This window comes from Mauremys mutica, chromosome 2, assembly GCF_020497125.1.
Source record: "Mauremys mutica isolate MM-2020 ecotype Southern chromosome 2, ASM2049712v1, whole genome shotgun sequence".
NCBI classification, from domain to species: domain Eukaryota; kingdom Metazoa; phylum Chordata; order Testudines; family Geoemydidae; genus Mauremys; species Mauremys mutica.
In genome coordinates, this window is record NC_059073.1 from 7,488,031 (window position 1) to 7,513,255 (window position 25,225).

At 51.0% G+C, this 25,225-nt stretch overlaps 1 protein-coding gene across 2 annotated transcripts in view; it reads left to right on the forward strand.

Annotated features, from left to right (window-relative positions):
- ZC3H3 (zinc finger CCCH-type containing 3) overlaps positions 1-25,225 on the forward strand; it is a 341,038-nt gene that overhangs the window by 297,076 nt on the left and 18,737 nt on the right. For both annotated transcript variants that reach the window (XM_045006027.1, XM_045006028.1), the window contains one exon: positions 1,685-1,887. In XM_045006027.1, the coding sequence (XP_044861962.1) occupies positions 1,685-1,887 (203 nt within the window). The remainder of the gene's footprint in view (positions 1-1,684; positions 1,888-25,225) is intronic.

Below are 25,225 nucleotides of genomic sequence, written 5' to 3' on the forward strand. Positions count from 1 at the left end.
CCTCCATAGGCCGCTACTGAATCTGCGATTGCACCCGGGCCTTAGGGCTAAAGGACTCAACCCTAGGGCTGCCTCGTCCTGCATAAAGAGTCATTTTAAGGCCGAGCTAATAGACCTGACTAGACTAGAAGGGGACGGCTACAGCCCTGTTGGCAGGACTCGCTTTATCCATCACTGTCAGCAGCCTGTCGTCTGGGTCCATCAGTGCCGTGGCTCCAAACACTTCCTGGCTCCATCTCCGTTTGTATTTTTCTATTGCCGTTTGCGTCACTTCTCTGGAATGTTTTGTTAACAGCCTCCAGTGGGTACCTGGGAGCCGGCGGAGCAGACTCTCCAGCACACAGAGCCTGGGCGGGGAACCCTGCCTCCCTCCAGCAGCATTTCCCTTGCACTCCCCTCATCGGGATCCTGGGCCTAGGCAGTGCGGCCTCCTCCGCAGCGGTTCCTGGCCGCAGGTCACTGACTAGTCTGCTGTGGAAGTGATGGACGCTCACTGCTTACGGACACTAACGCTAGATGGGGAAAGCACTAGGAAGTGGACCATATGGCACAACCCCGCACTGACTCCTGGGGAAGGGACTAGATGTATTTGGTTGTTTGCCCCGTCGTTCCATGAGAGCCGGGATTCAGCAATCTCTATTCTGCTCTATACAGGGTTTTATGCCACACTCATTATCCTTCCCCCGCAGATCAGTCGTAGTCACCTGACTGGAGACGGGCAGAGCTGAAGCACCAGCTCTCTCTGTATCCGGCCCCAAGACACGTCCCAGCACGTCCCAGTCCTTGTATGGTAGCACCGGGGAGTGAGTGTGCGGCGGGCTCTGCGAAGCTATCTAGGGTGACACAGTAAGCTTGGAATGACATGCAGCTCCCGGCCCCTGGACGAGTGAGGTGTAAAATATTTCCTTGCTCCTTTTAGGTGGGAATGTGATGTGCAGGGCTGGCCAGCGGGGAGGAGAGCTATGCACGGCTCTTTCCATCCCCTGTTCCTGGAAAGGCCGGCAGCAGCCGCTGCCCGAGAGAGAGAAGACGCCGGGTTCAGAGAAGCTTTAAACTGCTCCAGCTTTTTTTCCCTTTATTAGCGCCGTCAGTGTAGATGTCAAGCTAGATAAAATGTCCCATTAGCCATCTGTGCACTGAGGAGTGAGCCAAGAACACTGACGCAGCCAGACCTGGAACTGGAGGCCGCTCAGTCCCTTACGCACCTGGCTCACCCCCGTGCCCAATGCTCCAGCCTTGCTACCTTAACCCCACTCCCTTCCCGTTTGGCTCGGATCTGTGACCCAAACAAATGAAGGTGATGCGGCCACAAGCTCATATCTGAAGGGCGGAAACTTCCTTCAGGGAGAATGGGGATTTTCTGGGATGTAAATAGGAGTAAGGGGATCTGGCCAGCCAGAGAGAAACTAGCAGTGGGATGGATCAGGCTGTGGGATCATCCTCCAGGTGAACGGGCAGGCATGGCATCACTCAGGTCGTTTCAAACGGAGAAGATGAAGCCTTTGGAAGTAGACTATCAGGGACAATCCTTGCCTGGCAGCTAGAAGAGCTAATGAGTCTCTTCATCTCTATCACCTGAGTCTTATCTCGCTAGAACCTATGTTACTATTCTATGTTGACGTCGCTTGCTGATTCGCATGGGATTTGCTGCTGTTTTTCATACTTATATGAATGTGTTTTTTAGGAGGGATGCAGCCCACCTCCAGGATGATGGGGAGATTCCCGGACCCTCCAGCGCAGAGCAGGGGGTAAAGTTTTGGAGTGACACAGACACCCCAGCATGCAGCAGACTTCAGAAGCTCCCATCTTTCATCTCTCTCCAGTCACCTACCTCTCCAAGTGCGGTGGCATGCACAGCTGACAGAGACAAGACAGGGGAGGATACAGGTACAAGGCTGTTGTTCTGTGTTGCATTCTCACAAGCTCTGGGGTCCCTGTGGTTCATCAGCCAAAGCCGAGCAAGAGCCATGTCCCGGTTGTCACTTCTCTAGCTGCCCCTGCCCTGGGCACAGTACTCCTTCAGGACAAGGGACAGCCCGGCTGTGTGAATTCAGTGCTCCACAAAGGGGAGAACTGGAGTAGAATTGGGATGGTGCAGTCATGCATCCCTACACAGCTCTGCTGGTATTCTCCAGCTCTGTCAGTGCACCTTAATCCTGGCTTTGGCTCCTCCTGCTTGTCCACTCCTGGGACACACACAGCTCTGCCAGTGCGCTGCAGTCCTGACCTGCAGCAACACCCATGCTATTCTAAACCAGGCCTTAGGGAGAGGATAGTATCAGCTGGAGAATTGCGGGCTTGTGTTTGATGGGACCAAGAGTCCATTGGGCACCATCAAATACATTTCACTTGAAACCTGAGCTGGGGTTAGAACCCATGTGTCCAGAGATGTGCCTGAGCCGGGGTTAGAACCCATGTGTCCAGAGATGTGCCTGAGCCGGGGTTAGAACCCATGTGTCCATGTGGGCACCTGTAACCCATTCCACCGCCCCATTCCCTCGAGCGGCATGCACTGAGCTTACAGCTGCCCTTGCAGCATGACTGCTTTCTTAGGCCCCTCCCTCTCAAAATCTAGTCCCGTATGTTACCTTGAAGGACATCTCCAAACTGCAGTCCCATCTCTGTGGTCACACCACAATCAGCTCCAGTCAAGCACCCTTCTGTTTTAACTCATCGGCTTCCAGTGTGTGTGAGAAGGAGAGACCGGAGTATATTAGGATTAGAGATCCGGTAGTTCAGAAAGTTACTTAGCCCTTTGCTGTCCTTTACAAATCTCCCAGCAATTACTATTGGGGCCAGTGCCTGCTTTGTGAAAGAGAAACAGCCGCTTGTTCGGTGTGAAGCCAAGCAGTAAAACAGGAGGTGAACAAGCGGAGTCTCTTCTGGTGTTCCTGGGCCTGTATGAAATGTCCAGGGTCTCAGCCCAGTTCCATGTGGAACAGCGTGCGTAGCACAAAGACTGGCACCACCTCTTGCTGCCTGCACCTCCCCCTTCTTGGGCAAGGTCTGAATTGGTCCTGGGGACTACCCGTCAGGGCTTGAGGGACACTTCCGGAGGTGAGGACAGGGCAGTGTGCTGTACGGCTGCCCCATGCTGTCCTCACCTTTAGATAAACACAAGGCTCCAGGGCCGTCCATCATGCACCTTTCAGCAGTGTGAAATTCACTAAGAAACTTTAGACTAAACGTGGTGATGGGTGGGGCTTTCAGCAGCAATTGGTTCAAATGCCAAAATCAACTTGCTGACTAACACAAGGCAGCCCCGAGGCAAAGGGGAGTGAGAGTTAAGGGTCCCCCAGCTGCTGATATGGGAGCAATGTTTGGCTGGCTCCTCAGTGAATCCTGTCCATTTCTCCTCTGCTAGAAGCCCGGCCGTCATGGCATGGAGATCCAGGGTTAGCAGTGGGGTTACATTACTTTCCCCTGCCCTCCTCCCGTTCCCTGGAAAAGGGAGGAACACACACATTTCTCTTGGACTAATTTCTACTTAGTCTGAACCTCTTCGCTGAAATCTTCACTATTTAGACACAGCCACACACAGGGGGGCTGGAACAACTTTTATAGTGGGGGTGCTGCGAGCCATTGACCAAACTGTAAACCCTGGATATCAGGGTCGGCAACCTTTGGCCTGTGGCCCATCACAGTAATCCACTGGCGGGTCACGAGACGTTTTGTTTACGTTGATCAACTGCAGGCACGGCCCCCTGCAGCTCCCAGTGGCTGAGGTTCGCCGTTCCCGGCCAATGGGAGCTGCGGGAAGTGGCGCGGGCCGCAGGGACGTGGTGTGAGCTGCAGGGGGCCATGCCTGCGGACGGTCAATGTAAACAAAACGTCTCGCGGCCCGCCAGCGGATTACCGTGATGGGCCGTGTGCCAAAGGTTGCCAGCCCGTGCTGTATATAATGGAAACCATTTCAAGCCAGGGAGAGCAACAGTTCCGGCACGTGTTGCCACAACTGGTCTGTTGTGCTGTGAGATCAGGTACGTGGTAGGTTAAGGGAGGCGGAGAGACTCAAAAGAAAACCAGACTTTCCTCGGGGTGGAAGATGATGGTGAGAACACTAGGCTGAAATTGGGGGACGAGATCCCCACGAAATGCACAGAAAACCATCTGCGTGGGATCACTCCATTCAGAATGCAGTCAGCCCGGTCCCCTGCTGGGTGCAATGTCTTGGAAACAGCAGAGCAGCCAGCTCCTCTGGGACTGGCAAAATCTTCCCAAGTGAGGCAGGGGATTTTGCCTTTGTTTTTTTTTTTTAATTCTCATTTTGTCTCCAGTAAGTCAGTTGGAGATTTTTGCGATTCCTTACTCCTACTTAATGCCCAGCTCCTCTAGAGAGAGGAACTGCTTATGCTGCTTTTGGTGTGTGACACACTGTGCAGTACTTCAGAAGAAGAGAGGTGATTGGGGAGGGCACAGGGGGGCCAAATATTCAAATGTCCATTTAGGACCCTAAAATTAGAGCTTGTCCAAACTTGGTTTTTAACTGAAAACTTTTTTCGATGAAAAATGCCGTTCCGTCAAAATCAAAGTGTTTTGCGAGGACAGGCTGATTTCAGTGAAATGTTTGGGGGTTTTTTCAAGAAAAAAATCAAGTAAAAATATTTTTTTCATTTTGAACTAAAATCGAAAACAGTTTTTGTTTAAATTTTGAAAATTTTCATCAAAAATGAAAAATGTTCACAAGAAAAATATGGAGATAAACTTTCTGGTAATAAAATTGAATTCTTTTGACCATCTCTACCCAAAATGGGAATGGCCTGCCTAATGATGGCACTTACCTGTAGGCGCCCACCTTTGAAAACAGCCAGGGATGACACTGCTAACTCCAGGGCTATGGACATTGTCTCCAAGAAGGTCCCTCGGTTTTCTAGCACTCTGTGAAGGTCCCTAGTACATGCCGTGTGTGTGGGGGATAATGAGAAGGGGCCCAGAATGCAGCATAGGACAAAACCCAGGAGGCACCTCTTAATCTACTTAGATTGCAAGTTCTTTGAGGCGGTGTGTGTTTGTGTGTGCACCTAGCGCAATGGGGCTCTGGGTGCTCGTGCAGTGCCAATACCAAATCAGCCTGCCTAGAATTACTTGGGTGCTGAGGGCCCCCTTTGGCATGCCATCTGTGGGGGTGGGTGGGACATCCCTAACTCAGACGTCCTTTGATCTAGAAGGCAGGAATGTAAATAATGTTCTGCCATGTTGGTTGCTTCTGTCTCTCACTCCTGCACCCTTTTCTGTAGTATCCGATCTAGGGAATGAAACCAACATTTTCCAAAGCGGGGGCTTAAAGTTAGGTATCCAAGTCCCCGTACAGCGGTATCCTGCTGTTCAGAGGCGCTGAGCCCTGCAGTCTCCCGTTAAGTCTGTGGGAGCTGGGTGGGGCTCGAAAGCTTTGAAAATCCGGCCAGTGAGTTATAGCAAACTGGCCACATGCCCCAGGTAGATCCTAGAGCGGGGACAGCCTGAGAAGTCCCAGCAACGCGCTGCGAACTCACCCCGTTCAGTAAAACTCCCCCAAGGGAACTGCCTCCTGAGGATGCTGGAGAACTGCACCCGTCAGCTGCTGCTGGAGAAAGCCCTCTGGAGGTCACCCAATGAGACCTGCCTAAAACAAGACACAGCTGGAAGGATTTATGGAGCCAGTCGTGGCTGCTGGACTGGATGGGCCAAGGCTTGGGTCTGTACAAAGAGAAGGGACACAGGGAAACAAGCCATGCCAGGAGCACAAATCCATTTCTTTAACTTTTCCTCTCTGCTCCATGTCCTGTTTCTGCAGTGCCTTCTGTATCTCGTGTCTAATGGCGGTGAGCTCACCCTGCAATGAGCGCCAGCTGAGTGCTCACGTGAGCCCGTGCTGGAGAGAGACGTCTCTTCTGCTTAAGGGAACTTTGGAGTGGTGATCAGCCTGGCAGTGAAGTGTGAAACCCACTTCAAGGCTGGGAAGTTTCAAGGCATCTCAATGTCTGGGGGGAAAGAATTCCCGGGATTAGCAACATATTCCTTAGGTCACTGGTGAGCGTGTGCGTTCGGAGGAATGGCTGCTTGGCTGCATGCTATTGAAATGCTAAGCAATGGGCGCGCAGGGCAGCCGGTGCCCTTTCAGCAAGGATCATTGCTGCTATAAAGGCTTTTCTACGCAACGTGGAGAGGAGTGCTTGGCTTCCCTTTTGAATCACAGTGATTTCTTCCGCCTCTTGGCCCCGTTTCAACTCCTTTTGATCTCAGTGGCAGGGCTGCTGCTGTCTGCTGTGGGAAGTGCTCTTGAACCAGGGAGTTAATCTGGCTTTTGTATCTCTGCCGTGAAGATGGAGCAATTAATCCGCAGAAAGAAAGCTGTTGAAATGCCATGAATTGCACTTGTCAGCCTGGAGTAACTCAGCCTCTAATGGGTCAAGGGAATGGGTGTCAGATAGAGAATAAAGATGCGGTAGCGGAAAGGACATCTGGGAGGGGAAAGAAGCATTTCTTTCTAACTCCTGGTTTTGGTCATCGTAGGAGGAGAGCACGTGCAGAGAAAGTAGCTGGTGCTATCTATGGCTTGGCTTGTCTAGTGGAAGCACCAGCCCAGTGAATAAAGAGCTCACACATGCTCTTGACGTGGGTAATCTGGCTCCTTCCTCCTCTTTCTCTGTCTTCCCCCTACATTAGCGAAAGCACTGGCCGTGATGCGCCGCGCAGGCCCTTACACCTCGTTTCCTGCTCACCTTCTCTGGAGATGAGGGAACAGCTTTCGTAAGGCGGGGGGCCCTCGAGCCCCTGCAAATCGGCATGGCCTGTGTTCGGAGATGCGGCTGTGCTAGAGAGCCAGACGGGGGAGTTGCCAGGGCTGGTGGAGACAGGATGCGAGGGTAGGAGATCCAAGTGCAATAGGATGTAACTGGTAGCCCACTCTCCGCATTCCTGGCCCTCTCCCTTCCCTCTGAGGCAGGCACCCGCCCCTCCTCCAGTTTCAGGGGGGCAGTCCCTTGCTAGAGGTGAGGCGCCCAGGCTGGGGGGGCGGCTGGAGACTCCTTGGAGAAAGTGTAGGTGTCGGGGCTCACAGGGAATTGCAGCTGTATCAAAACCATTTTGAGGGGGAGTGTGTTCTCCTGCCAGAGATAAAGTGATCCATAAAACACACAGGGCTTGCTTGGCACATGGGCTGGGGGAGGTGGGGTGGGGCTGTCCTCTGGTTGTGGTTGTCACCAAGGGACTGGGCAGGGGGGACTCCCCTCCGTATTTGCTGCCCTATCCCTGCACTCATGGAGCATGCATCCTGCAGGGAGAACTGCAGTTCAAAGGTGATCTGTGCACAGTAGGGCTCCTCAGCCAGTTACAATGGGCCACGTTTGCTGACAGAAGAAATGCAACTTTTGTCATTGCTTCCATTCATTCATGGTGGGCGTGTCCTCAGCAACCACTCAAGAGACCAAAAACTCCCATGTTTAGTGGTGGATGGTTGTCTTGTCTTGTGCTCTGTCCACACTTACGAAACCACCTCAGCTTATCCCCGGAGATGAGAGGTTGCCCAGTAGGGTGGTCAATTCCTTGGGTTGCCATGTGTGTCTAATTATTAGATCAATGGTGAACTGCATTTGTCATACCGCTTTGGCCACCTCGGCTTTTCTTTACCCACTATATTAGGAAAAACTTTTTCACTAGGAGGATGGTGAAGCACTGGAAGGGGTTCCCTAGGGAGGTGGTGGAATCTCCTTCCTTAGAGATTTTTAAGGTCAGGCTTGACAAAGCCCTGGCTGGGGTGATTTAGTTGGGGTTGGTCCTGCTTTGAGCAGGGGGTTGCACTAGATACCTCCTGAGGTCCCTTCCAACCCTGATATTCTGTGATTCCCTGAGCCTTGTTCTAACATCCCTACAGCCTTCAGGAACTGCAGGCAGCCATCCAACACCAACAACCCCCTGGTTCGACTGGTCTGGGAGGCAGGAATGGCAGTAGGTACTGGTTAAAGGTCCAATATCTCTCAGCCCTGAAGCTTTAATCATGGGAACTTCATGCTGCTGAAGAGGGGAGCTCTAAACTGGCCATCAACAAGTTTAGGCTCAAAATTAGGCAAAGGTTTCCAACCATCAGAGGAGTGAAGTTCTGGAACAGCCTCCCAAGGGGAGCAGTAGGGGGCAAAAAAATCTAACTGGCTTCAAGACTGAGCTTGATAAATGTCTGGAGGGAATGGTCTGAGGAGCTGCCTACAATGGCGTGTAACTGATCTGCGACAGCCAGTAGCAAAAATCCCCGACTGCTGGAGCCAGGACACTAGATGGGCAGGGCTCTCAGTTACTACAGAGAATTCTTTCCCAGGTAGCTGCCTGGTAGCTCCTGCCCACATGCTCAGGATCTAACTGATCACCATATTTGGAGTTGGGAAAGAATTTTCCCCTGTGTCAGATTAGCAGAGACCCTAGGATTTTTTTCTCTTCCTCTTCAGCATGGGGCATGGGTCACTTGCTGGTTGAAACTAGTGTAAATGGTGAATTCTCGGTAATTTTAAGTCTTTAAACCAGGATTTGAGGACGTCAGTAACTCAGCCACAGGTCCTGGGTCTATTACAGGAGTGGGTGGGTGAGGTTCTGTGACCTGCGATGTGCAGGAGATCAGACTACTGAGCATGATGGTCCCTTCTGACCTTCAAGTCTGAGTCTGAGATTCTCAGCTGTCCGGTGGGATACTCAGCTCTCGCTTGTAGCCCTTGACAGTCCCCAGAGATAAAGACAGGACATTTTTGTGTACAAAAAATTATTTCAGGCCATTTGTAAAGGAGCTTTAACCTTGTTAGTTTCTATGTTCCTGGTGACTTACCGGTAGAGGGCTATAAGAAATTGTGTGTGTATCTGTAGCTGTATTTTAAAAATGCATAGATACGTTGAAATGTAGGGAGGATTTTTTATAATAGCTGCCCCATGTGGCATACCTGGGGTGAGGAGAGTCAGAGAGACGTGATTGGTACGAATTCGGGATGACTGCTCGTTTGTAATGCCACGGTCTCAAACGTGGGCGTATTACACCACACAGCCATAGGCTCTCTGTGAAATGTGCGTGCGCATCTATGAAACATCATTTGGTGCACGCTCTTTGAAAACTCTTCCGGCTGGAAAGATCGTCATGGAATTCCCCATTTTGAAGATTTTGAAGCTGCCACAGGAAACATTTCTGAAACCAGCATCATTTTTCAAACTAGGAGAACTTCTTAAGCGTATCCCCTGTGTGTGGAAGATCTGTCTGCCTACGCGGTGTACAAGAAAATTAAAGTATTTGTGCCTCTGCAGAAGCGAGTGGAGTTGGGAACAAGTATATCACCACTCTACGTTCAGCCCAGGTGGCCTCTGTTGTGAGCATGCAGTTAACTTGCCCAGCAGCCATTGAACACCCAGATAACAGTAACGTGTGTGTATTGGGTGTTTTGAGAGAGAGAAGACTGAAGGCTCATGTGGTTTATGACCTGAGCCCCAATCAATTTAATAGGAACGTGCATGCTCCAGGGTGGACAATATTATGCTTGTACTAAAAATCAGGACTGTGAGAAAAATGTTGTCGCATTTATTTTCAGTGCAGGGCCTTGGGCCATCAGATTGCAGGCGCTCTTCTCCTCTGTCTCAGTTTTGCAGTTTAGGCTGGTAATGACCCTTAGCACTTCTATACAGACCTCCAACCAAGAATTTGGAAGTGCTTTACAAACGTCCATTCGTGCACGTGCTCCCCTCTTCTGAGGCAGGTCAGCTTTGCTGTCCCTATCTCGCTAGCTGGGAAGCCGAGGCACAGAGAATTGAAGCGATTTGCCCATGGCCACACACGTAGCCAGCGGCAGAGACCGGAATAGAACCCACAAAGTCTTGGCGGGAAGTCAGCTGTTCCAATCCCGGGTCACATTGCCTCCTTTGCCAGCCTTTCCAGGGAAAGGGTGGAAGCTCCATCTCGCGAATCACTTATGGCAGAGCGGAAGACGTTCTGGAGTGTGCTGGAGGGAATAACCCCACACTGACGGGTAGGGAGATGAACTACATCTCTCCAGAGATCTGTTCAGTCTCTATTTCTGTGATTGGAGGAACAGGGATTGGTCGCTCCCCCTGAGCAGTGACTCCATGCTGGGACACGGACTAGCCCTAACCTCCAGAGGCCTTCTCCTGCCCTGTTATCTGATTCTGTGACTGAGTCTGTATTAGCTTTTCATCCATGTCTCATGCTCCTGCTAAGTCTCCTTGCCCCTGTGTGTCAGGCCTGACTGTATCCCACCAGCTGAGCCACTCACTCTCACTCCTCTGCGATCTTAGAAGCGCTACTGATCTGCTGCTGGGGTGGCCGTGCCTGGTGCATCATAGATGGGTTTTCAGAAGCACCTCAGTGACTTGTGCCCAGGATTAATGCTCTTAAACCCATCAAGTGCTCTTGAAAACGCCACCCCATCCCTTTCATGCCCTTTCCTGTGCACACTCGGGGAAGGGTTTGGTGTGGTCCATGGCCTACCATGGACTCAGTGACCTGGCCCTGTTAATACAGACCTTTGGGGATATCTGGTCCATTTCCCCAACGCTCTCAATGTGAGATTGTTCTCTCCAGTGTACTCCAAGCATGGGGAAAGGCGTCTTCTAAAGCGTGTCAGCTAACACATTCTAGCACTCTAGTGTAGACATGGCAAGTTGTACTGAACTTGCATGAGCTGGTAGGGGTCAGCCCTAGGTGTGGAGGGGCCCAGGAGTTAGCTACAGCTTTCATGCTAGTCTAGGCATGTCCAGTGTCATGTTGAACCCGTCTCCTGTGCAACATCTCAGTGCCGTGACTGTCTGAGCCACGCAACTGGCACAGAACATGGGCTGACACATACCAAGAGCCTCAGCTCATCTAGCTCTGGGATGGACCTGCTCTCCGCTCCCCGGGAGTGGTGTTAATGGGGACCCCAGTGTGCCTTGCAGGACTGTGATATGGGGCTTTCCCCAGCAGCCTGCTCTGTGACTCCAGGCCCCCTGCTCCGTTGCCCTGGACGCTGTGCCCAGTTATGGGGCCTCACAGCGTTCCGTCCAGGCAAAGCACGCCTTCCTCCCCCGGCTGTGCCGCCGCGGCAGCAGATTGGTGCGGGTGCTATTTCCAGGCAGCGCTTCCTCAGCACCGCCTTTGTGTGACTAGCTCTGCCCTGCACAGAGCCTTGCTGCTGGGCGAAGGGGACGGCCTGGCTCTCACTGGCAGCCTTCCCTTCCTGTGTGCGGCAGGGAGAAAGCTCCTTTCCAGCAGGAGCCGGGGACACAGGGAGAGCAGCTGCCCCCTGGATTTAGTTGCAACATTTGTGTCCTTCACCTTGTTTTGTTCTTACAAAACTGGGGAAGCATCTGTGTGGGGTTGGGAGGTGGGGAGAGATAAATCTATTCCCCCCTCCCCTCCTGGAAGTGTTTCCGGATGGGGGATACACTTAGCCACCCTCCGCTCCTGGAAGTGTTTCCAGGTAATGTGCTTTTCCATATTTCACCTTCCAGTTAAATAGCCTGCGCTGGAGCTAACTGTCCTCCCTGCGATAATTGTAACCAAGCGCACCAATGCGAACCATTCCAATCGAGTGCTAATTTAATTAGAAAGCACCCATTTTAGTTAATTTGTTCGAGAAGATCACTGAAAACTCCTGGAGAGAACAGATGTTCCCCTTTCCCCCGATGAACATTCAGGGGTTTGTAAATGGCTCCACTCAGCCTTGTTTAGGAGAGAAAAGAGGATTTTATAGCTGCAAACGACCCTTTCTGTAAACATTTTACAGCTCTCTGCACGTTTGAGTGACGATAAACCCCTAGCAACTCGGCGGGCTGCAAATTTGCGACCATACGGCTATCATTTTATTGTCATATTTCACAGTCGTAACGTTAATGGAAGATGCTCGCTACAGTCTTTTTTAATGGCTCCGCTGAGCACGCTCAAACACTTTTGCTTTGGAAAATTCATTGAGGTGCAGTGCTTCTGTTTTTGTTTACAGCTTTCACTTCTGGAGGAATAACTTTGAAAACATGAATCCCCTCCACGCACACACCTCCCTGCCATGTTCAGATTTCCGAACCCAGTTCATAGTTCCTGGCTCCCCCGGCTCCCAGGGTTACACAGACGGGCGCTGCCTTCCTGGGTTAAATGTTCCCATTTCTCACTGGACCAGCCACGTGTTCCCTTCACCTGCTGCCACAGGTGAGGGGTTGCAGTGGTGAAAGCACGAGCAGCCAGGCTGTAGCAAGTGCAGTCTCTCCACCAAAACTTTATAGACGTGCTAGAGATCAGTAGCCCTGAATCAAGCAGGGTATAGGAGGGGACTATGCCCGTCCCTCATTGTATTCATCAAACCCCACATCATGATGGAGTGTAACATTTTAAGACAGCAAAAACCTTTTTCTCTCAAAGCCACTATCTATTGTTCAGTTCAGTGGCTATTTTTTATTTCTTCCTTCACACTCTCTCTCTCTCTCTCTCTCCCCCTCATCTTGCACAAGAAATAATGTGATTATTTAAAAGACCCCACATCTCCTAACCCTAAGGCCATGCTGCACATACAGCTCCAGGCAAGCAAATCGCCATTAGTCTGGGTGCTCCTGGCGCCCTCTCATTGGTCATGTAGAAATGCTAATCAGGATTCCCTCTGTCTGCAGGCGTTCCTGAATGCCATACCCACCAGCGACTCTCCTCGCAGCTGGGCTTGGACGTCCGGTGCTCTCGCAATTTGCTCAGCACTGGGTGGGACAGGCCGGCTGGGTGAGGCAGTGGTAGCAGAGGATCAGCATTGAGACCTGGGCCTCGGTCTCCTGCTTCCTGCCAGGCAAGGCCTGGGCACATTGTGGAGCCAGTACTTTCACCCTGGGAAAGGATCTCACCTGTGTTCTCCTCTAATAATCCTCCCAGGCCACCATAGGAAATAGCATTTGGGAGTCTCTCTAATGCCACTTTGGAATATCTTTACCTCCCAGAGCTTCTCGTCTCCCAAGCACTTCACAGGCATTAACTAACCTCCCAGCAGCCCCGGGAGGCAGGTAAGAGTTAACCCAGTTTGCTTACAGTGCTGAGCACGATGAGTCCTGGTCCATGACAGGGGTTCCTAGGCACTACAGTAAGACAAGGAATAAATAATAACAGGCTTAAGCTAAACTGAACCAGAGCAAAAGTGTTCACACTCGAGGAGTGGCCCCAGTGTAACACAATCAGTTTCTAAACCAAGGTAGTTACAGCGTAGTTTTTTAATGTCAGCAGCAAGGAAGCATTGTCCAATGGGTAAAGCACATGACTCGGGGCATGTCTGCACTACAGCTCTAAGTCGACCTATGTTAAGTCAACTTACAGCCACCGCCGTGATTACTGCAGTGGCTGACGTCCACGCTCCCCTCCTGGGTTAAAGACTCCAGGGTTATGCACACAGGGTGCGCGTCCTCACTAGGATCACTTCCACCGACGGAAGGGGACAGTGTGGGGGAGCTGAGAGGCAGGGCTCGCAGCTCCACACTGGGAGCCCGGCTGCCCCCCAGGCTTCTCACTTCCCTGCTCCCAGCTGGGAGTGGGGGGCAGCCACCCGGGCTTCTCTGCTCCCTGAGCTGGGAGCCTCGAGGTAGCAGCCTGGCTGGGAGTGGGGAGCCAGGGGCATCTGGGCTTTAGCTGCCCAGCTTTCTTGTCAATTTCACAACTCCACCATGGAGCCATGAAATTGCTAAGACAGCTGACACCCAGTGTACCTAATGCAGCGTCTACACAGACACTGCATCGTCCTAACTACACCAGCGTAAGCCCTGCACCTCTCGTGGGAGCGAAGTAGTTATGTCGGCGTAGTGGGTCACTTACATCAACGGGACAAGTTTGTCGTGTGTGCGCTGACATAACGAGGTTGACGTAAGCTGCCATACGCCGATCTGTGTAGTGTAGACCAGGCCTGAGAGTCCAAAGATCTGAGCGTTCTCTATGCTCTCGCGAGCTTCTCTTGTGACCTCGGACACGCCACAGGGATACCATGGACTTAACATCTAATTACTTTAAAAAAATGAGTTCAAAGTGGTTTTGAGTCCTAACCTGGGGCTTTGTTCCACTACCCATCACTGTAGCCATTGAGCACCTGTCCCTGAATCACTTTGCCAGTTTTTGGATTTTGTGACCCTTTGTTGTTGTTGTTGTTAAGAAGAGCGGGTTTTTGCCTGTTGCTGTGTGAAACCCACACAAATTGGGGCGAGCGTATGCGTGAGATGAGCTGACTATGCCGGGGGAAGAGTGATTCTGACTGTACATAGAGTGCAGTCAAATTTACTAAATAAACACACTGCCAGGTCAAAGCGATAGCGTCCCTCACCTCTGCCGTTGCAGTCATTTCAGGCCTGGTGTGTAACAACAACAAGTACAAATGTTCAGATGAAAGGGTGGCTTTTAACATAAGTGAGTCTGTAGCTGCTCTGTGACTCAGTTTCCCCTTTCTAAAGTGGAAGGAGTACTTCCCTACATGGCAGAAATATTAAGGCTTAACTCTGTGGGTGCAGTGTGCTTAGGGACCCCTGGCTAGAGGAGTGCATGTTGTTCTCTCTCTGCATCTCAGGTAGGTAAGAGCACTATCAGTAGGTGCATTAATTTGCTGCTTGCCAGTGACCATGTGCCCTCGGGCATATCCCCTCCTTGCAGGGGGCTGCTGCTGCCCTTGACTCGTGCCTTCCACCCTAGTCTGGGCTTCTGAGCTCACTGGCAGGGCTGGAGGCTTTGCACAGAAACGTATCTCTCTTACCTTGTTCTGAGTACTCGGCCTTTGCTAGGTGTCTCCCGACCCCCAGTTTGCCGTGGGATCTAACTTTGCCAGGAGCCTTCCAGGCACTAGCAGGAGTGTGTTCCCGCTTCCGGAGGAGTCTGGGGTCTCGTACAGCCAGAGCCACTGGGCGGGCTGCCAGAGCCCTGCATTTCACCGCACTAATGCTGTTGCATCCCTTGTGCCATCTGCCTCCTGTAGCAGCGTAGGTGCTGGCAGAGGAGCAAGCTGGTACCCCGGGGGCTCCCACGACTGAGATCTGCTGCAGCAGATGCTGCTAAGGGCCATAAAATAGAGAAGGGGGGAAAGGGAAAAACCATCCAGCGTCCCTTAGGGACCCTGTCCTCCGCCCATTGAAGGCAATAGGCATCTTGCTGCTGACATGAAGTTGAACAGGATCAGATTCCAAGTATAAAGGGATGGAAAAAAATGTGACCTGTCCCTTCGTGGCCCCTGCTGTAAGCCCTCAGTCCCGCCGGCAGATGTGTGTACAAGGAACTGCCTCGCCGTTCCCCACCCCTGCACTCGCTGAGGGGCAGCTCAGCACTGCTCTGCAACCAGGTGGGCGAGGTGCTGTGCCATGCCAGCCCCTGCCCCTGCAGGGACACAGGGCCGTTCAGTCCCGTCTGGCGGGCTGGTCAACATCTGCAGCCCAGAGGGCACAACCTGCCGAGAAGACGCCACGATGGGCGGAGGAAAGCTAAGGTAATAATTGGAGATATACCAATCTCCTAGAACTGGAAGGGACCTTGAAAGGTCATCGAGTCCAGCCCCCTGCCTTCACTAGCAGGACCAATTTTTGCCCCAGATCCCTAAGTGGCCTCCTCAAGGATTGAACTCACAACCCTGGGTTTAGCAGGCCAATGCTCAAACCACTGAGCTATCCCTCCGGGCCTGTCCCTGTGTGGTCTGAGAGCTCATTGTCTGTACTCACATGTGCCGCCCCGGTACTGTAGCCATCTTTTCCCATCAGTGCAGAGGATATGGGCGTGGCCGGCTTTGGACCCAGCCGACTCCCCTCTTTAGCAGCTGTGAAACTTCCACAGCTTAGCACCTCCCCCCGTTGGAAGGAAGGACAGACAGTCTGGTGCCTCAACCCTTCGCACAGACCTGGGTTCTATTCCCAGCATGGCCACTCACTTGCTGTTGTCACTCACCTGCCCTGCCTCTGTTTCCCCACCTGTAAAATTGGGCTAATACTCCCCTACCTCGTGGGGCGGTTGTGAGGCTTTCTGCAAAGCACAATAAGGTCTTTGCAAAGAATGTGCTCTGCACCTGCAAGATGTCATGAGGGAGGTGGTTATTTCTTATTTTAGTGGAGCCTGAGACCCTGAGTTAAGGACCAGGACCGTGCAGGCACTGTACGAACCCAGGACACAGGTGGTCTCTGCCCTCCAGAGCCCATCTCTAATGAGGAGACACTGGATAAATGCATTCGATTGTGAGGCGCTGAGTTACTGTGCTAACGGGCCATATAAGTACCCAGACTATCAGAAATTGAGGTCTCCCCATTAGCATCACAACTCACTGGGCCAGACAGTGCCAGGCTGGCCTGCTACACAGGGAATTTCAATGGCAACGCAGTAAGATTTGCCAAGTTTGCTCCTGAGTAGAAGGTTTGAGTCAGAGACTAAAACAGCTGGTCAAAGTGGCAGCAGATTGGACCAGTTTGTTTCTTCCTCAGCAAGGGGAAGCTTCAAGTGCTGAGAGCTCGATGTGCACTTCAGACCCAGGCAGCTGCTTCACTTCGTGGAGAAGTCCTGGGCTCTGCCTACCGTGCAGCTGTTCTGTAAGGAGGGGAAGCGAGCATGGTGCTGGGGAGGGAGTCCAGAGAGGGCAGTGGTGGCCCAGGTGTAACTCCACTCCAGCATCTCTAGGGACCAGTGCGAGCCCCTGGGGATGGTCTTTTCTGCTTTCAAAAAGGGGAATTGGGTGCATCACTCCCTCATCTGGAGTCTCAAGTGGGGACACAGAGTCACAAAGCTTAAGGCCAGAAGGGAACGTCAGATCATCTGGTCCGACCTCCTGTACATCACCGGCCACCAGCACCACCCAGCGCCCACCCACTAAACCAACAACCAAAGTATTACAGCTGGCTGATTTCCTGCCCTTTGCTGCCTTCTCCAGAGGTCGCCTGACTGGCCAGGATGGTTTAGCAGCATCCAGAGGCAGGGACTGAGCTTATCAAGGGAACCACCCCAATCTTGGGGCCCACTATCCCCACCTGAGAACCTTCTTCGGTATCTTTCTGGTTACAAGCAAATTCCGCTGTGGAGGACCCCTGATCTCGCTGTCCCCCTTTGCGAAGGCCTTAGCTGGGCCGGCGGTGGCTAGTTGACCATAGCAGATTTCTCTTGCAATTGAACAAGTTTATCCTGTTAACTGCCCATAGGGGGGTGGTGGGATGCTCGTGGGTGCCCCCCAGCTTTGCTTACCCCAATTGCACTCCAGGGAATGAACTCCCCTCGGATGTCTCATCTGGCTTCTGCGGGCAAGTCCCAGGGAACCCAGGAAAATACGTGTTCCATCAAGCATTCAGAACAAGCTAATTGGAAAGCATCAAACCGCCTTTCATAATTGAATTAACAAACCTCTAATATAATTGCTTTTCTAATGCAAAACCTATCGAGTTGCAGGTAGTGCGCACATGCTCCTTCCTACGGCCAGGCACTGCATGTCAGTCTAATTGGTTTCTGTTCGGCACGCTGGGTTTGTTCAGGTCATTAGTGATTGCAGCCTTTACTCCTGCCATTGGCAGGTGGACGAAGTGGTTTTGGGGTTGCCCGCCAGTGTTCCCCAAAGCTTTATGGGTTTAGCTGCTCTGAGTGGTTTTCTTGGTTCCTTTGGTTCTGGATGCTAACTCTGTGAAAAGAGCTGGATAATGGGGGCTCCCCTCTGTGGGGGAAGAGACGTATTTGAGAGGAAGGAAGGCCTGATGGCCAGCACACTGGGCTAGGACTCTGGAGAGCGGGGTTCCCAGTCCTGCTACAGACTCCTTGTGTGACCTTCCTCGACCCGTGCCTGAGTTCCCCAGCTGTGAAGTGAGAAGAACAATATGGCCTTTCTCCCAGCCCAAGGGACTGTCTCACTGCGTGTCTGTACAGTGCACAGGGCTGATGGGCCCGGATCTCGACTGGGCCACTGTCGTACAGTGCTGAGGCCCGGGTCTCACTGCACCTTTGCAGTTCTGGGAAAGTCCAGAAGCAAACAGCTGTGCTGACATTTGATTTTGTTGTTGCGAGGGAAGCTGAGTCGCTCACTTTAAATGAAACTTCCAGGCATAAACTAAACGCGAAGGGCATTGTGATTCCATATTGGTCTGAACCGGAGCCTTCATTTCTTAGCCCACAGCAAGACATTTGCAAATACGCTTGCTGATTTATTTTTTTTGCAGGGATCTAATTGTCTGCAGTTTTCCAATCCTCTTGCCTTATTGATTTGCAGACAAGTTTCAGACCTGCCAAGTCTCACTTATTTGCTGGGATTGAGACTCACTCCTTCCGGATTAATCTTCCACACGTGTTTAAAAGCCTTTTCCTCTTGTGGTGGAGGGCCTGGCGATGACACCTTTTAAAATCTCACCTGGGTGCTTTGGAAATCGCTCTTGCTCAGATTCTTACAGCTTGACCGCCCTGCAATTTCCCCACCTGAGTTATTTAGTCTCATAGTAATTAGAGATGGAAAGGATCTCTGAGATCATCAAATCCACTCCCCTTTCAGGATAAACTATCACCCCCTGGTAGAGCGTATGTCTGATTATTAAATTAATACTATGCTCGATCCTAGACAAGAAGAATTAAAGTGACTGCTGTGTACTGTGTCAAACAGAACATAAAAATACCCCCAGTATTGCGTTCTCTCTTAGGGTATGTCTACACTACCCGACAGATCGGCAGGCAGCAATCGAGCCAGCGGGGGTCGATTTATTGCGTCTAGTCTAGACATGATAAATCAACCCCCAAGCGCTCTCCCGTCGACTCCTGTACTCCATCACCGCGAGAGGCGCAGGCAGAGTTGACGGGGGAGCGGCAGCAGTCGACTCACCGCAGTGAAGGCACCACAGTGAGGAGGTCTAAGTTAGATTGATTCTCCCCTCCCCCCCAGTGTAGACCAGGCCTTAGATGTGGTACAAGGAAGTCTCACCTGTAGCTTGTAAGCGTCATATTTCATCACTGATAAATCTGGTGCGACCCTGCGGCTTTTGAGAACTTACTTGACCAGACGACTAATCATGTGCTTTTGTGCTACCATAACCCACAAACCTGTATTTGTAGACAGGCTCAAAACTCATTTGCTCTGGATTAAAGCCTTTTGCGTGAATCTGAATCAAAGTGTTGGCGAAATCAGTTTAGTGCGTGGGTTTGGGGAGGCAAAGGCTCTGGACAGACAGGTCTCAGCTCCATATGCCGCAGGAGGCTGAGTGAAATAGACTATCTTCCCGAGTAATCGATAGCGCCTGGGTGTTTGCTCTGTGGATGCTTTTTGTCAGATAACAGAGAGATAAGACAGGGTGCTCATCTGCCAGCTTTTCTGGTCACTGAGTCGCAAAACGGAACCATTGTGTTTGTGAAAGAGTTGACAAGTAGAATTGAGAGGCTGTGAAGCATTCAGCCAATTCTGCAGCAGACATGTGCTCCTCTCCCTCCCCACCCAGGAAATATTTTTAGGATACAATCATTCTGCTAGGGATTACCCTCTGTGCTTGGTGTGACTGCCATCCCGAAGACGTGACAATGAATCCCGACCCAGCGGAGTGGTCCCATCTCGGGTTGGAGTGCCCCGAGTTCAGAGCTCCAGCTTAATCGGTGGTAGGTGTTTTTAAAAAACTGCAATTTAAACAAATTGTTTCTCTTGTGTGTTAGATGTTACACTCTGTTTATAGAGTTTAAGGCCAGAAGGGCCCACCAGGTCATCCAGTCTGACCTCCTGTATCTCACAGGCCACTGACAGCACCCGCACACTAAACCCAACAACCAGTATCAGACCAAAGTGTCACAGCCCCTGGCAGACTGGACTTCTCTGTCCTACAGGAGGGACCCAGGTGCACCAGTGCTCAAGGCCCCCACAATGGCAGGGCAATGATTAAGTGAGATATACCCAGATAATCCTGGCGAGTGACCCCCACCCACACGCTGCAGAGGCTGGCGAACGCCCCCCCCCCAGGTCCCTGCCAAAATTCCTTCCCGCCCCCAGCTATGGTGATTAGCATATGAGCGAAAATCAGCCAGCCGAGCACCTGAGAGAGCGCATGTTCAGTGCCACCTCAGAGCACTGACCGAACCCCACTCAGTGTCCTGTCTTCAGCTGTGGCCATCCCTGATGCTTTGGGAGGAGGAGATATAAAACCCAACAGACTCCAAAGGGGTGGGAGCATCCCTTCCTGACTCCCAGAATTGGCCAGCTGGAACCCTGCAGCATGAGCTTTGGGAACAGAAGACATAAACTGGAGGTGAGCCACAAAGCTGCCAAGCCCTGCCCCTGACCATCACAAGCAATCCCGTCGTACAATCACACTCATAAATTTGTCCCGCTTTCTCTTCACACTAAATAAGTTGTTTGCCCCCATAACTCCTATTGGGGGCCTGCTCCAGAGCCTCCCTCCTCCGATGGTTAGAAACCACCTTCTAATTTCAAGCCTGAATTTGTTCGTGGCCAGTTTATCCCCATTTGTTCTTGTGCCGACTTTGTCCTTTAGCTTAAATAGCTCTTCACTTTCCATGGTATTTACTCCCCTGCTTGGGGATCAAAGGCAAAAGTCTAAAGTGAATGGCACATTAAGGTTGAGAAATCAAGTGCACAAGTCAGACAAGTCTGTTGTGCTAACTTGGTCTTGTTGCAAGACCTGTATGTTTTTGTGGCAGTGTAAACGGGTCGGACTCACCCCTGTGGCGCCTCCTGCTGGTTACTCTGGGAATTAGCTTTGTTCAGCACCGGAGCGCCCTCTGCAGGCTGGTGATCCACCTGTTCTCAGGCCCCCGTCTCCCTCCCTGGACCCGGTGCCCCTTTTCTCCGGGGTGCTGCCCCCTGGCAGTAACCCCTTTTCACTCTGGGCTTCCCCCTTTGTCTCAGGGAACCCCCACCCTCTATCCCTACCTTGCCTCAGTATGTGGCTACTGTCAGTCATTGTCTAGCCCCACACCCTGGGGCAGACTGCAGTGTCAGCCTATTCATCATTGGCAGGGTTGGGTTTGGACCTGCTGCTTTGGCCTACCCCTGGGCTGCCCTCTGCAACCCCCAGTACCTGTTGGCCCTTCGCTAGGCCGCAGCCTGGGGCTTTCCTCGCTAGAGCTCCTCAGCCTTTCCCCAGCCCTGCTTCACCCTAGGTACTTATCTCAGCTCCTAAGCAGCCAGGCCCATCTGCCTCTAGCAACAGAGAGAGAGACTGTCTGCCCTTGGCTTCCCTGGCCTTTTATAGGGGCCAGCTGTGGTTCAGTTTGGGGCGTGGCCTCACCTGCAGCCACTTCCTCAATTAGCCCAGCCTTGAGAACCGCCACTCTCAAGCCCTGCCAGGCCACTTTTAAACCCCTCTGGGCCGAAGCAGGGGGTCACCCTGCTACAGGCAGATGTGTAATGTGTCAAAGTAATACACTGTTTATATTTAACAATTAAACCATCAAAAGGAAACTTCCCACGTGCAGTGTGGCTAAATTGGGGCTGCCTTAGGAAAATCAAACTTATCATTTCTGACTTCGCAGTGTTTCATTAACAGTGGGTTTTATTGTCTTTAGACAAAGAAACGAAAGGAGGATTAAAGATCAGCGGAAAAGTGGATGACACATTAAGTGCAGATGTCCTGCACACACCCAGCTCTGAACCACAGTAGCATAAAAGCTAGTAGAAAATATTCTAACAAATAAACCAATTTTAAACCTCTCTAACTTTTAAAATATTGAACAGGTTTTCTTCACATTTGAGCTTTTTTCCTTCCTCAACGAGGACTCTGAAACAAGCCAGCTTTGACGTTTCTGGCATGAGCTATTTGAATTACAGAGGAGAAGTTTTAATCCTAACAGGGTATTTTACTTTATGGTGTTTAACAAGTGTGTAATTCAGAAATGGCTGAATTGATTTAGCTCAAATCTTCCAAAACAAAGTCCGCCTTTGGGCTGACCCCATGGATGGAAGCTTTTGACCCAAAAGCAATTTGTATGAGAGAGTTTTAAAAGCAACTGAAAATGGAGAGTGAGATCGGAACACAGAACTCTGTCAACAATATCGTTTACTCCCCGCGAACGCTGGGGCTGCCACCTGTGTATTTATTATCTCCACGTTCGGGGTATTGAGACCGTTCCTGTTTGTGTGCGATGATTTATAATCCTCTGCCTGCCTTAACTATATACAACAGTGTGTGAAATTGCTCCTGACGCCTTCTAGTGCTTTGATGCAGCTCTCATGTCTCAGCATTCAGTGTAAAATCATTTACTTTTCTACATTGGGGTTATGAGTGTTGGGGGGAGTCCCCTTCTTCCCCCACCCCCTTTTCCAGTAGCAAAAAGAAAAATTGGGGGGGAAAACAGGGGGAGGGGAAATAAACAGGAGAGGAAGTAGGACAACACCAGTAAGAAAAACCATAACATTCATGGAGGACAGGCCCATCAATGGCTATTAGCCAGGATGGGCAGGAATGGTGTCCCTAACCTCTGTTTGCCAGAAGCTGGGAATGAGCGACAGGGGATGGATCACTTGATGATTCTCTGTTCTGTTCATTCCCTCTGGGACACCTGGCATTGGCCACTGTCGGAAGACAGGATACTGGGCTAGATGGACCTTTGGTCTGACCCAGTGTGGCCGTTCTTATGCTTTTATGGAAAAGATTGTGCAGAAAACTCTTAATTTTCACCCTTCTGCCTCTCTTTGCTCTTCCTTTTAAAAGGGCCTCAAGCCCTCTCTGATGGAAACTTTGCCTCAGCTGATTGGGCTGTGCGTTGCCCCTGAGAAAGTAAAGGCTAGCGCCTTGCCAAATTTCACCTTGCAGCTCCCTGCAAGTTAGCCCACAGGGTGGTTTGAAAAAGAGGTTTCTATAATGGGAAAAGTGTGGAGGGAGGAGGTTACTTTCCTTGCATTCAAAAATGGTTAAACCATTTTCATTCACACTTCACACGCACACATGAAATGCCCCTTTTAAGGCAGGGCCCGATCCTGGAAAGTTTCAAGAAGTGCTGAGTGACTGCGAATAGAGGATCAAGTATGTCACCTTCTGCTACTTTACAGAGTTCAGTGCTGCTCTCACAACAGTAATAATGTGAGCCTTGTTTGGCTTACTCTGAGCTCTGACTGTTAATTAAAGCCATCTCATTAGCCAGCTTCTCCTTCAGGGAGGGGGAGTTGTTAAGAAGATTGCAAAGATCTTCTGTCTGGCTCAAGATTGGCCAGGAAGGCCTAAAGGGAATGATGCATCAATGGAGAAGCCGTGTTTCTATTTGGAACGTTGCAGTGACTGAAAGAGATTAACAGGAGGGATTCTTTTTCACTGCGTCTCTGTTTTATGCTGCCTCCCATCACCTTAGCCTCTGGGCACCTTCCACGTAAAATCATTAGCAAGAATGAAGTCCCTAGTGGACTTCATGGAGGCTCTGGTGCTTCTCCCTGTTGGGTGGCCTGTGGCAGCACTTGGGTCTGTCAGGTGTCCCTGCTCATCGGGAGTCTTTAAATCTAACATTGAGGATGTCAGTAGTTCTGCCAGAAGTTAGGGGTCTATTGCAGGAGCGGGTGGGTGAGGGTCCATGACCTGCGATGTGCAGGAGGTCAGACGATGATCAGGATGGTCCCTTCTGGCCTTAAAGACCAAGAGTCTGAGTCTTTCACAGAGCAGGAGGGGAGAGACTGGTGTTTCCAACACAGGCCGATGCACTTACAGAAATTGGCCAGGGGATTCAGTAGCAGGTGTGGGATCCAAAGCTGCTGCTCACTTGGGTTTCGTTTTATTTGTAAATTGACTAGCGTTCACGTTGGCAGTGTCCCTGTAAATCTGCCCCCCTCCCCATCTCGCAGTGTGTGCTTGAAGCGAATTCTGTTTAACTTTCCCTTTGGCTGCAGATGAAGAAGCCCTTGCGGGCGTCTAAAGGATGTGTCTGAAGAAAGTACTTTTTTATTGAAAAATATAATGGTGCCACCTGAAGTGTGATTTACTGCAGGGCCCACTTCTCGGACTTGATAATATATTTCTATTAGATTTCTTTCTTTTGCTCTCTTTCCCTTTAAGAGTGGCAAGTTTCTCTGTCTGTCTGACACCTTCTTAGGCTTAGGCAAAATAAATGTTGATTTTCATCAAAAGTAAGAGCATTGGAAGTACTAATTCGCCAGTGATGCTGACAAGCTCAGCAAAAGCTGCTCAGGTTTCCACAAAGGGCTGGTGATCCAGCCCCGCTCTTCTCTTTGGAAGCAGTTCAATCATCATAATGAAAAAGGGGCTTCTTATCCTAGCTTTCGCTAACTAGAAATTATATACCTGGTTCCCAGAAGATAGATTGCATTGCTCCCGAAATACAGAGGGTGGTATAGACTGAAGGCACGCACAGTGCGGCACAAGATTGATCACACAATTTGCAGAATCTACCATGCACAAAAAAAGAGAATATATTTTTGTTTGCAGTTGTTGGGCCTCTCTGTCTCTGGGCAAAGATATGGGAGAGGGCAGAGGTAAAATTCAGCCCCCTTTGTCGAGTTTTGACCAATGTGTTGTAGGATCACACAGAAATTAATTCCAACCCTGTCAACTGTTTATTAAAAGAATGACTGTGGAGCCTGTTGTTCCAGTCAGCGCAGGCTTTCCATCCTCTGGATGTTCCCTTATTTGGCTGAATTCCCCATGTGCATTAGATTACATTGTATTTAAAAGCAATTGTTCATTTAGATGGGTTAGGGTTTTTAAAAACTTTGTATTGCTTTGGAGATAATTAATATACTTCGGGTTTCTCAAGGTGGAAGCGAAACTTTTTCAATGGCCCCATGTGTCTCCTGGAGGGGAACTGGGAGACCCGGGTCCAGGTCCCTGCTGTGCCACAGACCGACTGTGTGACTGTGGGGAAGACATAGGCCCAGAACCTCAAAGGTATTTGGGCGCTGAACTTGCAATCAGCTTCCCATGTGTAGACTGGGGATAACAGCACAGCCCTGCCTCCCAGGGGCGTGCGGCGGGGAAACACATGAAGGATTATGAATTGCTTTGGGGAAAAGCTCTATAGACGAGGGAGGGATTATTGTGTAATTTACCCCCTGACAGATTTGAAGCCTGCCTGACACTGATTCACATACAGGCTTGAGGGGAGGCCAGGGCTAGTACATGTAAGAGAAAACCCTCTCCCCTGTGGTCCTGGGGAGGTCTGAAATGTATTAGTGCAAGGACTGACCTAAGCAATGAATGAGGCAAAGGAGCACTGGTACCCCAGAAGCTCTAAAGAGAGCACCTGTGTCCCAAGGGGAACCTGCCTGTAGGTTTCCGTGGGATGCCGTGGAGGTGTTACGGGTCCACCTGCATGGATTGGATTGCAGGATCGGGGGGTAGAAGGACG